Source organism: Aphis gossypii, chromosome 2 (assembly GCF_020184175.1).
Source record: "Aphis gossypii isolate Hap1 chromosome 2, ASM2018417v2, whole genome shotgun sequence".
NCBI lineage: Eukaryota > Metazoa > Arthropoda > Insecta > Hemiptera > Aphididae > Aphis > Aphis gossypii.
The window spans coordinates 47,869,483-47,884,020 of NC_065531.1; the positions used below are offsets into that span (position 1 = coordinate 47,869,483).

General features: G+C 26.7%; 1 protein-coding gene and 1 long non-coding RNA gene across 4 annotated transcripts; one reads left to right on the forward strand and one right to left on the reverse strand.

Annotated features, from left to right (window-relative positions):
- Nucleotides 1-3,349: 3,349 nt before the first annotated feature.
- LOC114132520 (probable cyclin-dependent serine/threonine-protein kinase DDB_G0292550) lies at nucleotides 3,350-13,975 on the forward strand. Of its 3 annotated transcripts, none has more exons than XM_050202412.1 (5): nucleotides 3,350-3,547; nucleotides 3,613-3,678; nucleotides 10,136-10,479; nucleotides 11,544-12,834; nucleotides 13,423-13,975. In XM_050202412.1, the coding sequence occupies exons 2-5, from the start codon at nucleotides 3,636-3,638 to the stop codon at nucleotides 13,509-13,511; spliced, it is 1,767 nt and encodes a 588-aa protein (XP_050058369.1). In that variant the 5' UTR covers nucleotides 3,350-3,547; nucleotides 3,613-3,635; the 3' UTR covers nucleotides 13,512-13,975. The 3 variants fall into 3 exon arrangements, with proteins under 3 accessions (XP_050058369.1, XP_027853796.2, XP_027853795.2); XM_027997995.2 differs by having other exon boundaries at nucleotides 3,351-3,547; nucleotides 3,613-3,899; XM_027997994.2 differs by lacking the exons at nucleotides 3,350-3,547; nucleotides 3,613-3,678 and adding an exon at nucleotides 9,325-10,010.
- Nucleotides 4,646-7,413, reverse strand: LOC126550571 (uncharacterized). The gene is made up of 3 exons (XR_007604679.1): nucleotides 7,153-7,413; nucleotides 4,976-6,459; nucleotides 4,646-4,906 (listed from the first exon to the last, which is right to left on the reverse strand). It is a non-coding gene; the product is annotated as an uncharacterized LOC126550571 (long non-coding RNA).
- Nucleotides 13,976-14,538: the final 563 nt, after the last annotated feature.

The window sequence follows — 14,538 nt, forward strand, 5'->3', positions numbered from 1 at the left end:
GAACGTGATAATACTTTCATACAAATCACGGACTAAGAACATAGTGTACTTGTGATAGATGTGCAGTGTAGCGGGGCAGAAACACCACCTCGCCGTCCCTACCGTTACCAGTCCATTCTATCAGTCTATCTTAGTCCGTGATACAAATCACGGCTATATATTATGAATTATGATACACGATAACATATTGACATCGTGTTATGATATATATATTATATACAGTATATATAGCCGTGATACAAATCCAGAGCACGGATTAATATACTATTAATATAGATATATATTATTAATTTATGTATATTAATCCGTGATCCAGAGAAAGAATAAATAGAGAGGTCACTATAACAATGTATAAAGAATATTGCTGCGATAATTATCACTCAAACACGATCATCGCCTGCACCGTGGTTAGATGACGCTGTTTTCATAAAAACAAATAAATGATATAATTTTCGCTTTATTTCAAATTGTATAATACTAATTTTTTTTTTAGTTATTACGACTAAAAACTAGGTTACAAGTTGAAATGACGTCCAATGGCGTAGCCAGGTTAGGTTATTAATGACTTTTTTTTTGCTCACGGCTCTCCTCTAAAATATATTTTATGGGGTTAAAAGTTTAGAAAATACTCATCTCCATTCCCACTTACAGGCTTAGAAATGACAATGATTTTAATCATTGGCGTAGTTAAAAATTATAGTTTTATACATACATCATGTTAATATAATATTATAAATATATTTACAAATTTTTTAATTTTTTTTCATCACATTAATCAACAAATTACAATATGGTATTTGTTTCCAAAAATATACATTGGAATTATTTAATTTTCATGTATAATAATTTATGTATATTAAATGGATTTAATTAAATAAAAATTGTCTATTATTAATATTATTTGTATTCGATACCTTCCATAAAAAAAGCAATTTTATATCGCCTTACCACTTTTAAAGCACACTAGCCGCCACTGGTGTTCCTTAATTTTTGATTTTAAAATATGTTTGGTCTTACCCTCTATACGGCTATACGAGTGCGTAGATGTATAAAAATGAACTATAAAAAACGGAATGAAACAAATCGGTTATAGTTAACCCGTGCCGACTTGTAATTTAAATTTGAACTCCTTATATTTTTACAGTCAAGTCAATATATTTCACGAACTATTGGAGATATTAAACAATGTAATATTGTAAAAGTTATAAGAAATTTAATTTACTCTAAAATATATCGGATAAAAAATGTCAAATTCTGAAAGGTTAACGAAATATTTAAGGAGTTCACACTTAAATTACAAGTCAGCACGGGTTAACTTTAACCGATTGATTTCAGTTCATTTTTATATATATATGCCCACTAGTATAGCCGTATAGAGGGTGAGACCAAACATATTTTAAATATAACATACGCAAGTTCGGAAACCGTGCATATTAGGCGATTAAAATCATCGCTTCAGCGGCAGTATAATGATAGTGTTCCCCCTTCTTAGTTTTTGTATTCCAATCATATTTATGACGAGCGACTTTTAACATCGCCCAAGCTCGCATGCGCTGCTCGTGAATCCCGGAAAATTGTTATTGGTAATCGATTCTCAGAAGCTACAGTATCGAATGATTTATTTTTAAGCTCCCGTTTTAAATTTGATATTAAACTTATAAATATTAGTAAATAATAATTTTAGAAGGGGGGGCGCCCTTATCTACGAGCGGCACTGAAGAACACCCTAATAAAGATAGTAACAAACTGTTATAATGTAAAGATAATAATAATTATAGTAATAATAATATTAAATAACAGACTGCTATAGTTAAAATAATAAATATAATGATTTAATGTGGTACACCTGCTTACCCTGAATAATTCTATAATAATGACATGCAATGTGATGCCGGTTGACAGTACACAAATATGAGAGATGACCACGTGGGAACAACAAATCAAATAAAAGCTCTAAAATTGGGAAAACATCATGTTATAGGAGTGAATAAATAATTAACACGAACGATGTTTACTAAAAGCGCATAGTAAAATAAACAGGGGCGTCATTTCAGTTTTTTTTTTGGGTGTGCCATTTTGAAATTTCACCAGGCCATATAAAAATAGAGCGGATCTACGAATAAATGGTACATTATTTCAGCAGGCCAATTGAGAATATTTTAAATGTAAGGGGTACAACCGCACACCCTGACCCCCCCCCCCCCAAATGACGCCCCTGATAATAAAGCCAGAGGCCAAACGGTTAGAGCATGACAATAGTGAAAAACATTGTGTTGAAAACAATGAGATGAACGATTATATCACATTACCACGAGATGACCATAACCAACGAATAACAAATAATTAACGATGTTCTGCAATAACGGTTAGGTATTTAGAATTGTCTGTTAATGGATCAGGAACATATAAACAGCTTTAGGGCGAGGTGCTAAATCAGTTGTTGGATTTCTGGTTCTCAAATGTCTAATTAAATTTGTTGAAGATGAACGATTAACTTTTTATATAGTTTTACATATTCCTCATTTTACTTTATCGTCATCTAATCAATTAAAAAAGTTCACACTACACTATATTTTGATCAACATGGTACGGCGAAACACTCAGTGTATCTTTGTAAGACTATTTGAAGAAAAAATACGTGACTAGGCAAAATTAAAGCAGGGGGACTCTGTAAAATTTAAAAAAAAATAGCGTCCCCATCACCTTTTAAACATTACTGAGCCGTGGGGGCATAGACCCCACACCCCCTAATCCTCCTCTTAAGACATACAAAATATTTATAAATTATCAATTACAAAAAAAAAATGAGTGTAAATATTATATTGTATATTATAGTTATACCTTATTAAATATAACTATAAACTTAAAAGTAACTAAATAAAAAACAATTCATTAACTGTTTTTTTAAATAGTTCCATAAATTATCATAAATAAATAAATTTTCAAAGTTATGATGTTATCACGTGCGTTCTGATAAAATTGCAGAATGATGCAGCGTGCCAGCAACCCGTACGTTCCCCTTACAAATGTAAGTAAGAGGTACGCTAAAATTTCTGAAAAATTAGTTGGGGTACTTCATCCCCCTGCCACCCCCCACCCCCCCAAATCGAGCATTGCTCATCACTACTGCAACTACAGGGCAGAAAAAAAGGAAAAAAAAAGAATTAAATAGCTAAACGATTTTAGGAAAATGATGACGTTACATAGACACTAAATTTGCAACAAAATTCTAGAAACCTGTTTACATATAACACAACCGTGGTTAAAAACAGTGTGATAATACAGAATAATTTGATGATGAAAATTGATAAGATAACTGGCAGCACGGCCTTATAGCTGAAGTATTATATCTATAGCTGACAGTTTGAATTTTGAATAGCACATGTTTCAGTCTTACAGAACTACAATAACAAAACTTAAGTGAATTATTTTCTGTAATTATTATTATTATACGCTGTGTGTAATTGTAATACTGTGACTGTGATTCTGTATCAATTTTTATTATATTGTATTCGATGTTCAAAAATTCTAAGCTGTTGTTTTTGTGGTAAGTGACAAGTTGGTAAAGCAAAAAATGAGTTATTTTTATTATTATTATTTTTTGTAATGTAGATAACTTACGAATTTGATCAATTATGGAAGTTGAAGTTGAAGATATGGACAGTACTACCTGTTCTGGTAAAAATAAATTTTTAATTAATAGTTTGGCTAAAAAAAATTGTGATAAAAATTTTCCACGCAAGTATTCAACAGAGTTAAAACGCTTTGCTCTTTTGCTTCATTTTCATTCTTGAAAAGCTTATGATTTTACTCGCCAAGAATTTAAAACAATTTTATCATATCTCAGAACTTGGAGCAAACAGTATACAAAACCAAATGCTAGCCCGAAGAATCTTTAGGTATGTTAATATTGAAGTGCAAAAATACTGATCACTCCATGTATTGTGCTTCAATCTTAGACGGAATCATACAATATTTGTATATTGATCATAGAGTAATTATTATTGTATTATATTACTCTACGATATTGATCAATTATTGATATAATATACTAAAATGATCAAAGTATATTAATTGTCAGGACTTATCAAACCTTACCTCCAATACGCAAAATGTATATTTTTGATTAAGTTAATGGTTAATGTAATGAATAAGTATTACCATTATTATGGCTGGTGAATTATATTCAAAACATAAGTACTAATTAGAGATATTACGTTATGAAACCTAATGCTAATAAACTACAGAAGTACATATCTGACTACGTGTATTATATCTGCACCAAACAAAACAATTTATTTTCCAGCAAATACTAATAGACTTCCTGACATTCTTCATATAAACCAATTTAGTTTCAATACAACTGTATCGCAGTACCTATGTCCTATATGCATGCGAGTTGGGCAGAAACAAATCAAAATGATGAATAAAAAATAAAAGCATGAATAACTAATTATTTTGTGAATAAAGAATAATATTTTATTTTAAATAGTTGTGTAGTTATGAACAAAAAATAAAAATTATTCTGAATAAATAAATTAAATAAATTGTGAATAATATCCAATTTTCATGTAACAAAATTATGATAAAAATATAATATTCATAACAAAGCAAATAATGATAATAACAACAACAATAATAAAAATAGTAAATAATGATTAATTTTAGTTTAAAGTTTCCATTCTGTAATTGATAATTTAAATTTGATTTTAATACAACTTTATACTCAAATAAATCATCTGACAACTTATTTGACTATGGTAAACTTGTCATCATTGCAAAAGAGAAAAGTCTCTCTACCGGAGCTGAAGATGCAGGAAAATTGTATTGAAGAAAAATTTTTTTACTGTAGGACATGAGTGTTGACATTCAAGACATTGATGTGGTTCCTCAAAATACCCTAATTCTTTAAATAAACATTTAAAACTTAAGTTAGATTAATTTTTAATTAAAACATTTTATTTTATATACATACTTCAATCTCAGCTAAAGTGGATGTATCTGTTCTGTCATTTTGTGTTGCTGTACCAGTCATAAAAATCAGAGTGATCTTCTTCAATTTCAACATTTTCTTCACTAGTAGTAGTTACAGATTCAGCTGTTACTGCTCTTTTAAATATTGATAAAAGTTTATCACGAGAAGATGATGTATGAATACCACTTATTTTTGAACTTAGGGTAAGAAAAAGCAGCAATAGCATATTAGCTTCCACTGTATTACAATTTAAAATATTAAAAAATCTTTTTTCTATGCTGTCTTGAAGACCTTTTTGAATTAGCTTATAATACATTAATTATTCACTTTTCATTACCGTTAATTTTTGTTTTAAGCATAATAGTGTTACCATACCATAAAATACATTTTTATCTCCTTGTAATATACCCAATGCTTGTGATTTATCAAGGCTTAACACAAAATAAAAATTTCTCAATGTAATTATGGTCAGAAACAGTAAATGATCACTGCTTAAAATTGAGTGCTTTAGTAAGTTCACTAAATTTTTCTTTTATTTTTTGAATTTGAGTTAACGAGTCAAATAGTAAATTCCACTTCATCTCACCAGGTTGTGATAATGTATGTCCTAAAATTGACTGAATTATCTACTGATTTTGGTCGACTTGTCAAATTCCATAATGACATTATGTACTACACTTTTGCATGACTTAAGTATGCATTTCATGGAGATGTGGTGATGATTTTATGGTTTTTATTATATCACTGGTAGCACAAAGGCTCAATGTATGAGCACAACATTGAATATGCCTATTGTAGTGATTTGAAAAAGAGGATTACTTAGTTAATCAGTGGAAATTGCATATTTCTAAATTCATTATTTATTAAATAACCATAACTTATATTACCTCTCTGATTTCCGTGTCGACTTGTTCGTTGAAATCGTGGCTTTCGTCTGATATGTGGAATGAGGTGACCGATTTATATTCCAGAAAAAAAAACTTTTTTCTTTTAATCACTATTTATTAATTTTATTTAACACCTTCTTTTTACACATATTAATATATATATATTAAATTATTATTAAAAACGTTTATAATTAATTCACTGTGTCTTACTGTCCAGACGGTCTGTGTAGTCTCTTGCCGTTCGTACGATGAGACACAGATCACGCAATAGGCCGCCTGAACGGCAGACTGGAGTTCTTATAATATGATATCTTAATGTGTGTGTGCTTAATCTTAATGGCTAATAATTATTATAATTATTTTCTTATATACTTTACATTTAAAAGATATGATGGCTTAAACGCACATCATTACACTATAAAGAAAAATGTAAAGTTCATTTTCTAAATCTTCACTTTGAATACTATTAACGCTTGAATCGCTATTGCTTTTGTCAGTATCATTACTATCGCTCAATTTTCTAAAATATATCATTTTTACACCAAATACATATGCTTTAATCATATTACTGCCATTATCTGTAACCGTTGCTATTACCTATTATTAAAAAAAAAATGTTTAAGCTTATTAAGTTAATTTTATATTAAAGGTTTTTAGTATCTGACAAAAAATCCGAAAATACAAAATATTCTTTATAAATATATTATATAATTAATATTTATTTTAAAAGTTTAAAATGTTTGTAAATATATTATATTATTATATATTATTTTTCTTACTTCGTATTACTAACAAAAAATAACGGAAATTTACTAATTTAGGTACCTATATATATTATATATCTATCGCGATGATATTTATTGCGGCTGTCTACATGAAATCTACATGTTATCTACCATAAGATTATATCTACAAGCGATAACCAATATTATTATTATAAAAAAAAAAAATACCACAATAATTATTATAATATAGATTTAGATCCATAGATAATATATATTGTCTATGTCTAGATCATATTCGTATTTCGTTTGTTTTTTGATAATATTGATTATATTGTAGGAAGAATGTAAATATTTTTTAACATTTTTATTTTATATTGACCATTATTTTACATTTGTATACATAGGTAAAAAACTAAAATATTTTTAAATACATACCTATATCTAGGTAACTATTAAAATTAATAACAAATTATAAAATTATGAATGATAATTAAATGGAATATTTTGTATTTTCGGACTTTTTGTCCGATTATTAAAACTATTATGTATATATTATACCGTTTACCTTGGTCACGTCCAAATTGTACTTGTAATATGTAATATTATGTAATATTTTCACGATTCCATCGTGTGTACCATCTCTAAAACGGCGACATGCTAGGCTAGTTGATTTTTACTCTAACGAGTCTTCATCAATCCAGTGCCCAGTGAACGGTTACACCCATAAAACTTCTCTTTGCAGACCATACATCAGCTGTTGTCCATACATAATTTACTTTTTTTAATGCACCTGTAACAATGGTGTCTATTTTATTATTAATTCAACAAAAACGGGAGGCGGAAAAAATGACCACGGAAAAAAAACCCACGGAAAAAAAGCCCAAAAAATAAAACCCACGGAAAAAAAACCAAATTAAAAAACACACACCGGAAAAAAGCCCATGGAAAAAAGTAGTGCTATCATTGTAATCTTATATTATGAAATATTTTATAAACTGTAGTTGATTGTTAATTATACAATGGATTTACAATCATATAATTATTTAATAATAAATAATAATATTTTTAAAATAATTTTATCATATAATTATTTAATAGAACATAGGAACAAAATATTAAAAATACAAAATATTTTCGTTTGTGGTAACATAATAATACTAATAATTATAATACGAGAGATCGCATAGTCATAATAATTAAATAATATAATAATTTAAAAAAATAATTTTCGATAGTAGTCTATAAAAAAAAAGTTAAACTCATTTAAGCAAAATCAACATTGATTAAGGGTTAATTAATAATCATTGATTACATTTGTTTATCATTTGAGACAATAATAAAATAGTGTCAAAACGATAACAATCAATAGTTAATACTATTAGTACTACTAATACTACTTTTATACAATATTAAATTGTTGAATTGAATTATAAGGTTAATTATAATAATAACTTGTAGGCTATATCTACATAAAAAATTAAAATTAACTTAACTGTATAATAATGATAATTAATAAAAAGCTAAGTTAAAACATTATAAAATTTAATTGAATTGCTAAAAAGTATGTATGTATGTATGTATAATTTAATAAAGTATTATATTTTACTACTGTAAATATTATTTAAAATATGTATTTATAAATAAATGTAAAATATTATGTATAACATATTTTTTGGGCTTTTTTTTTCCGGCGTGTGTTTTTTAGTTTTTTTTTTTTTCCGTAGGTTTTTTTGGGGGTTTTTTTTCCGTGGGTTTTTTTTTCGTGGTCATTTTTTCCGCGATTCAACAAAAACATAATGCTAATAATACTAGACGCGTTTAGCAAAATTATAGAAATAGCTTACCTATCAAAGAAGTGCAAACCGCCCTGCAACACTTCCGCGTAAATTCTTATAAGTTATCATAAAATAATAAATTCTTGTCAAACATTCATCATACTGACTCTAGCTTATGGTATGTCGTACCTATGTAATAAATATATTATTTAATCAAGAAACAGATTATATTCTTTATTTTCATACCTACTCTTAGGTCCTACACGGCATTTCATAATTTCATATCTGACGCATAAAAATTCTAATTTTTCGACAATTCTACGGAACAAATGTTATCTGAACCATTCGACAATCTAAATAGCCTAAATGATCTTAAGGGTAATACATTTTGTTTCTACTAATGGAATAAAAAGAATCATCAAGACTTCAAGACCACCTAGTAAAAAATCTTCTAGTAACGACTGTATTACAAATTTATTGTTTAAAAATTAGCTAATACAGCAATCATTTTTATGATCCGGATAGCTAAATAACAATCAGCCTATTAACAGCTCTATCTAAAAGTGTTGAAAGAGTTGTCTACTCAAGGCTGTTCAACGTTTAAGGATCTAGATTCCACAGATGTAGTAAAAAATTTCAATTCTGTTTCATAGCACACCATTCCAGTATTCTACGGTCTAACAACTTCTACAAATTTACGCATTACCGAACTAAAGAGCAACGTATTATTCTAAAAGCATTTGCTATAACACCCTTTGTCAGTTTGTCACTTACACATTTAATTTAGGTTTAGTTAGTAGTTACGTTTTAGCGTACGACCATTTTATGTAAATAGATGTATATTATATTTTATTATATTATACGTCTATGATAAATCAATGGTACGACCATGAACATTGTCGACATTCGCGCCTTTGCAGAGGCAGAGGCCGTTGATGCGATCTAGTGGATACGGAATGAGTTTTTCATATTGTCCAATATTGCAAAGAATTAAAAATGTTTTCGAAATTTGATTCGGTATTTGATAACAAATAATTCGCTACTCAGTACTCGATGACTGTCTTACTCTATGAGACAGTCACACCTCACACAGCGCGGTCCATCCGAAAACTGATAATAATTTTGTAACCATGTAAAAAACTAAAAACACTAAAAAGTAGAATGTAATATTATATTGTCATTTATGTTTCTAAATTTTGTTTCATTAACTTAATTACCAACCAATTATCCTTAATAGCATGATAGGTGTTAAAATCAAATAAATCTGTAACATAATATATACCCATAATTTAAAAAAAATGGTACCTATTAAATATTTGTGCATAGGATATAATAAGTTACAATTATTAATTAATATAATACCTGATTAATAAAAATCGGTTATATTGATTTTCTTCTTATTGCTTCTTATTCAATAATAATCAGCTTACACCTTATTACCTACGTGCCAAAATATTGGATAACAAGGAGTGAAAAACTCTTAGTTGGCAATGACTATTATGTATACTGATCTTAAAGTATCACTAGTTAAATTGGAAACATTACATAGAAAAAAAATGATTTATTTAAATTTAAAATTAATTTGTGCATTTTTATACCTATATAAAGGGTGTTTTGAATATTGGATAAATTGATAGCACATTTTCAGGTAAAGTTTATACAATTGAAATAATTATAGATCCATCCTAATTTGTAATGTATTGCTTTTAAACATTAGGCATTAGTTGTATAAGTATTATAATAAAGGTTTAATAGTATATATATATTTTCTAGGAAAAATGGCATTAAATGTTGACTCTAATGTACTTAGTTCATTTGAGAATATATCATCAAAAGTTCCATTTTGTAACATTGACTTTAACTTACCTAAAAGTCCATGGGATATAGATGATGATTTTGAAGGCTTTGATACGGTATTGTGTGAATTAGTTAGAAACCAATACTTGAAACGACTCCATGAAACATTGCTCAATAATTTAGATGTTACTAGTAGCTACAAAAAAAAACCACTTAATCAGATTCAACATTGTATTAATTTATGTATGGCTGAATTGGAAAAGCAAGCTTTAAGACGATGTATGATTGCTAGAATTTATCGCAAAGGCATGACTAATTTGGTATGTTTTTATTTGTACATTACTATTTATTAATTTAAAACATATTATTGTTTGTGTTGTTTATGGTTATACCAACATTTGTTGATTATCTTTACATAAATTATTAAATTATAATTAAATATTAATTAGATATTATACTTATGCCAATGTTAACTTAATGTAACATCTATTGGATATCAAATTGTGCGAATAGTGGTAAATGAATAATAAATTATAATCATTACTCATTAGATTCCTACTTATAAGATGGTATTATAGATTATTGAAAAAAAGTATTTATACTTACTATTATAAAATTAAACAAATTTCTTTAATAAAGTATCACTATTGGGTGGCTTCTTCTTTTTCACACGTCACATACTAAAATTAATATATTTATATATCAGTATACATGCTTTTTGTAAATTTAAATTACAAATTGTTTGTAATGATTAAAATATAAAATTAAGTTTAAATATATGTATATATAGGGATGCCAGATTTTAAAATCACCTAATTGGGACATCATATTGAATAACCTTTTTTTTAGTATAGTTATTAGTCATATAGAAAATGATATTATCCGTTATTTTATTGAAAAATGTGAGAGTGTGTAAAATGTCTGAAAATATTTTGTCCAAACAGTATTTTTGTCAAAAAATATTATATTAACTACTTTTACTACATTTACATTTATTAATTATTAGTATTTAGCTGATATTGATAATAATTTTCCGTTGAATTAATTTTTTCAATACAACTATATTATTCTTAATTTGTTCATAAAATGCATTACAAGTTAAACCAAAATTAATTTTACACAGCATTAGATCTCATACAGTATTTTCATTAATACGATAATGATATAATGATACTATGTGCAATATTATTAAATAATACAATATTAAAATTCTTCTTGGCTTCCATTAACCGGGAAAAAAATAATGACCGACCAGGACACCGGGACATATTGTTAAAACTGGGATGAATGGCAAGCCTATATACATTTAATTTTACATAAATGCTAAAATAATGATAAATAGTTTATTAATGTTGTAAGTGTTTTTTTTTATATGTATACTTAGATTAATGAAGTCAAGACTTGTACAAAAAATTCAATGATATATGATTTACTTAAACAAATTATTGAGTCAAACAATCAAATACCAACATGTAATGAATATTTCAAAGCTGAAAATATAACAAACAAATCAATGGGTATCGATGTAAGTGTTAATACTGAAGAAAAATTCAATAAAACAACATCAACACAGACTGAAAAATGGACTGATCCTGACAATAATTTAAATAATAATTTTCCTGTTAATAAATTTAGTACAGATCTGGTAAATAAACCTAATTTATCTCATAGTTCCTTTAATGTAACATCTGAGATCTCTGAATCAAATATCATTAATAACTTAAAATCATCCTGTTCTTCAAATTCTCTTTCTGATGCTCATATGGAAGTACAATATATCTATGAATCTTCTGAGTTTGAAAATTTACAAAGGGAAGATGAACAAGAAAATTCCACAAGAAATGAAATATTAAGTACTATAGCATTATTAAGAGATCTTCAAGATTCTCCTGAATCTGAATATAAACAAGAGTATTCAGATTTTCCTGAACCTGATTTAAAATCAAAATCTGATTCAGATTCTTCTAAATCTGATTCAAAATCAGAATCCGATTCAAATTCTTCTAAATCTGATTCAAACTCAGAATCTGATTCAGATTCTTCTAAATCTGATTCAAAATCAGAATCCGATTCAAATTCTTCTAAATCTGATTCAAACTCAGAATCTGATTCAGATTCTTCTAAATCTGATTCAAAATCAGAATCCGATTCAAATTCTTCTAAATCTGATTCAAACTCAGAATCTGATTCAGATTCTTCTAAATCTGATTCAAATTCTTCTAAATCTGAATATGAACAAGAGTATTCAAAATTAGAAGAACATTTAATTGAAAATAATAAATCCTCAAAGAATTCAACCGAATTAACTAAACCAATTAATATAGATCCTTGTATTGTACGATCTGACAAAATAAGTGAAATTCTTTCAAACAAACTTAAAAGTAAACGAGTAGCCAAATCATATCAATTACGAAAAAGTATGAATAAATTGCCCCAAAGGCTACAAATAAGACTGAATCAGAAATTTAAAGACTTGTTTGGAACTAGTCATTCTTATGAATTTGATCCGTTGTCTGAAGAAGAAGAACGTATTATAGTACATAAAAGAATTGCAAAAATGGTTGTCGAATTTATGACACCTTATTACACAGCACGTCGTATTGACAACAAAAATTTGTTCAAAAGACTTGCTAGATTAATATCTAAGAATCTTATGGATCGAACATATGATCAAGGTAATTTTGTCTTAAGTGGTGGTTTTGTTTTATCTAGTTATAAGTTTTAATGAAACTAAAAGATTTAAAAAAATAAAGTATCTAACTAATGTTACAATTAGATTTAAATGTACTTATATAAATAAACATAATAAAAACAAATCGAAACGAATAATTTTAATTTAAGTGATTTAAGAAACGTTTTATACAAATAACTTATAAGCTTAAAATGTCGGAAGGTTAGAACTTAACGCTTTATGGCATAATAGTATACCTACCATAAATACAATCAAAATAAATTCAATTTAGTTTTAACAATAAAATTATACTTTTAATTGTTTTGGAAAAATGTTTTTCCCAAAATATATAGTTTTCAAAAAAAGTGTTGATATTTAAAAAAATATTTTAAGTGGTACTTACTAGTTTGAAAAAAAAGTCCTTACTAGATACAAACTAATCTGCCCAAGAAATCAAATGATTCCTAAATTAGTGAACAAATGGTATATATTTATGATATTAATTTTGAAACATATTATTTATTTTATTACATAATATGCATGTTTCTTGTATATAGTATTAATATTTGATTTTAAAATTAAACTGTTTTAGATGAAAGAACAGTAGCCTATGAAGTTGGTAAATATTTTACTGGAAATAGATGCATTAAGACAGCTAAAGATTTCTGTATCGAATATTGAATACCTATCGCTTCAATACATCATAATTAACCAATTTAATGCAACGGTTATTTTATTACACAAATTACACATTTATAATTTTTAATAACTTGTGTGTTGTTTTTTTACTTAATATATACATTTATGTTTTGTGTAATTAAACTGTAAATTATTGATTTTTTTGGAAATCTACTTAGTTTCGTCTCTAAGTGGCTATAACAAACTTTAAATTAGGCCACAATAAACCTCTGTTGTACATTAGTCAAATGTAACTAGAGTTAAAAAAAATCTTATGGATAATTCATAATATTAGTAATATCAGTGTCATTGTGCACATTTGAAAGATATAGTAGATAGGTACTTACTTATTACTTTTACAGTTATAAAATGTTATTACAAAACATTACAATCATTACATATTTCCGTAGATGATATTCATTGTACAAGTAGAGGGTAATTTTTTTATCGAACAACATTTATTTCAAAATCTATTAACGTTTTTCAAAATATTTTTCTTACATACCTATGTAATTTACATTTGAGATAAAACAACATGTTTTATTTTTTATGTGCTATTGGTTAAAGTTATTGTTATCTAGGATGATTTTTCAAACATATATATTTACATTTTTTTTTGAGTTTCATTGATTTTATTCTAAGGTCATTTAAATCTTTATTTTTATGTATATTTTATAGTTTATTTATATTTTGCTAGAAATTAATTTTTTTATTAGTAAGAAGATAGGTTAAACTAATTTTTAATAAAAATGTAACTTATGGTAATGAAATATATATAACTTAACTATCTAGTATCTATATCATAATTCATAAGCTATTACTAATCATTAGGGCTCAGATTTTTATGTATTTATGAAACCAAAATATTATATATTTGTGCTACCAAAATATGTACATAAATATGTGCTAAGAAACTCAAAATATATGTTTTACTAATATGATTTATTTATTGATATTTAATTATAAAATACATCCATAATCCATATACCAGTTTCTGATAAAATAAATTATACTTTAAATAGTAAAATTA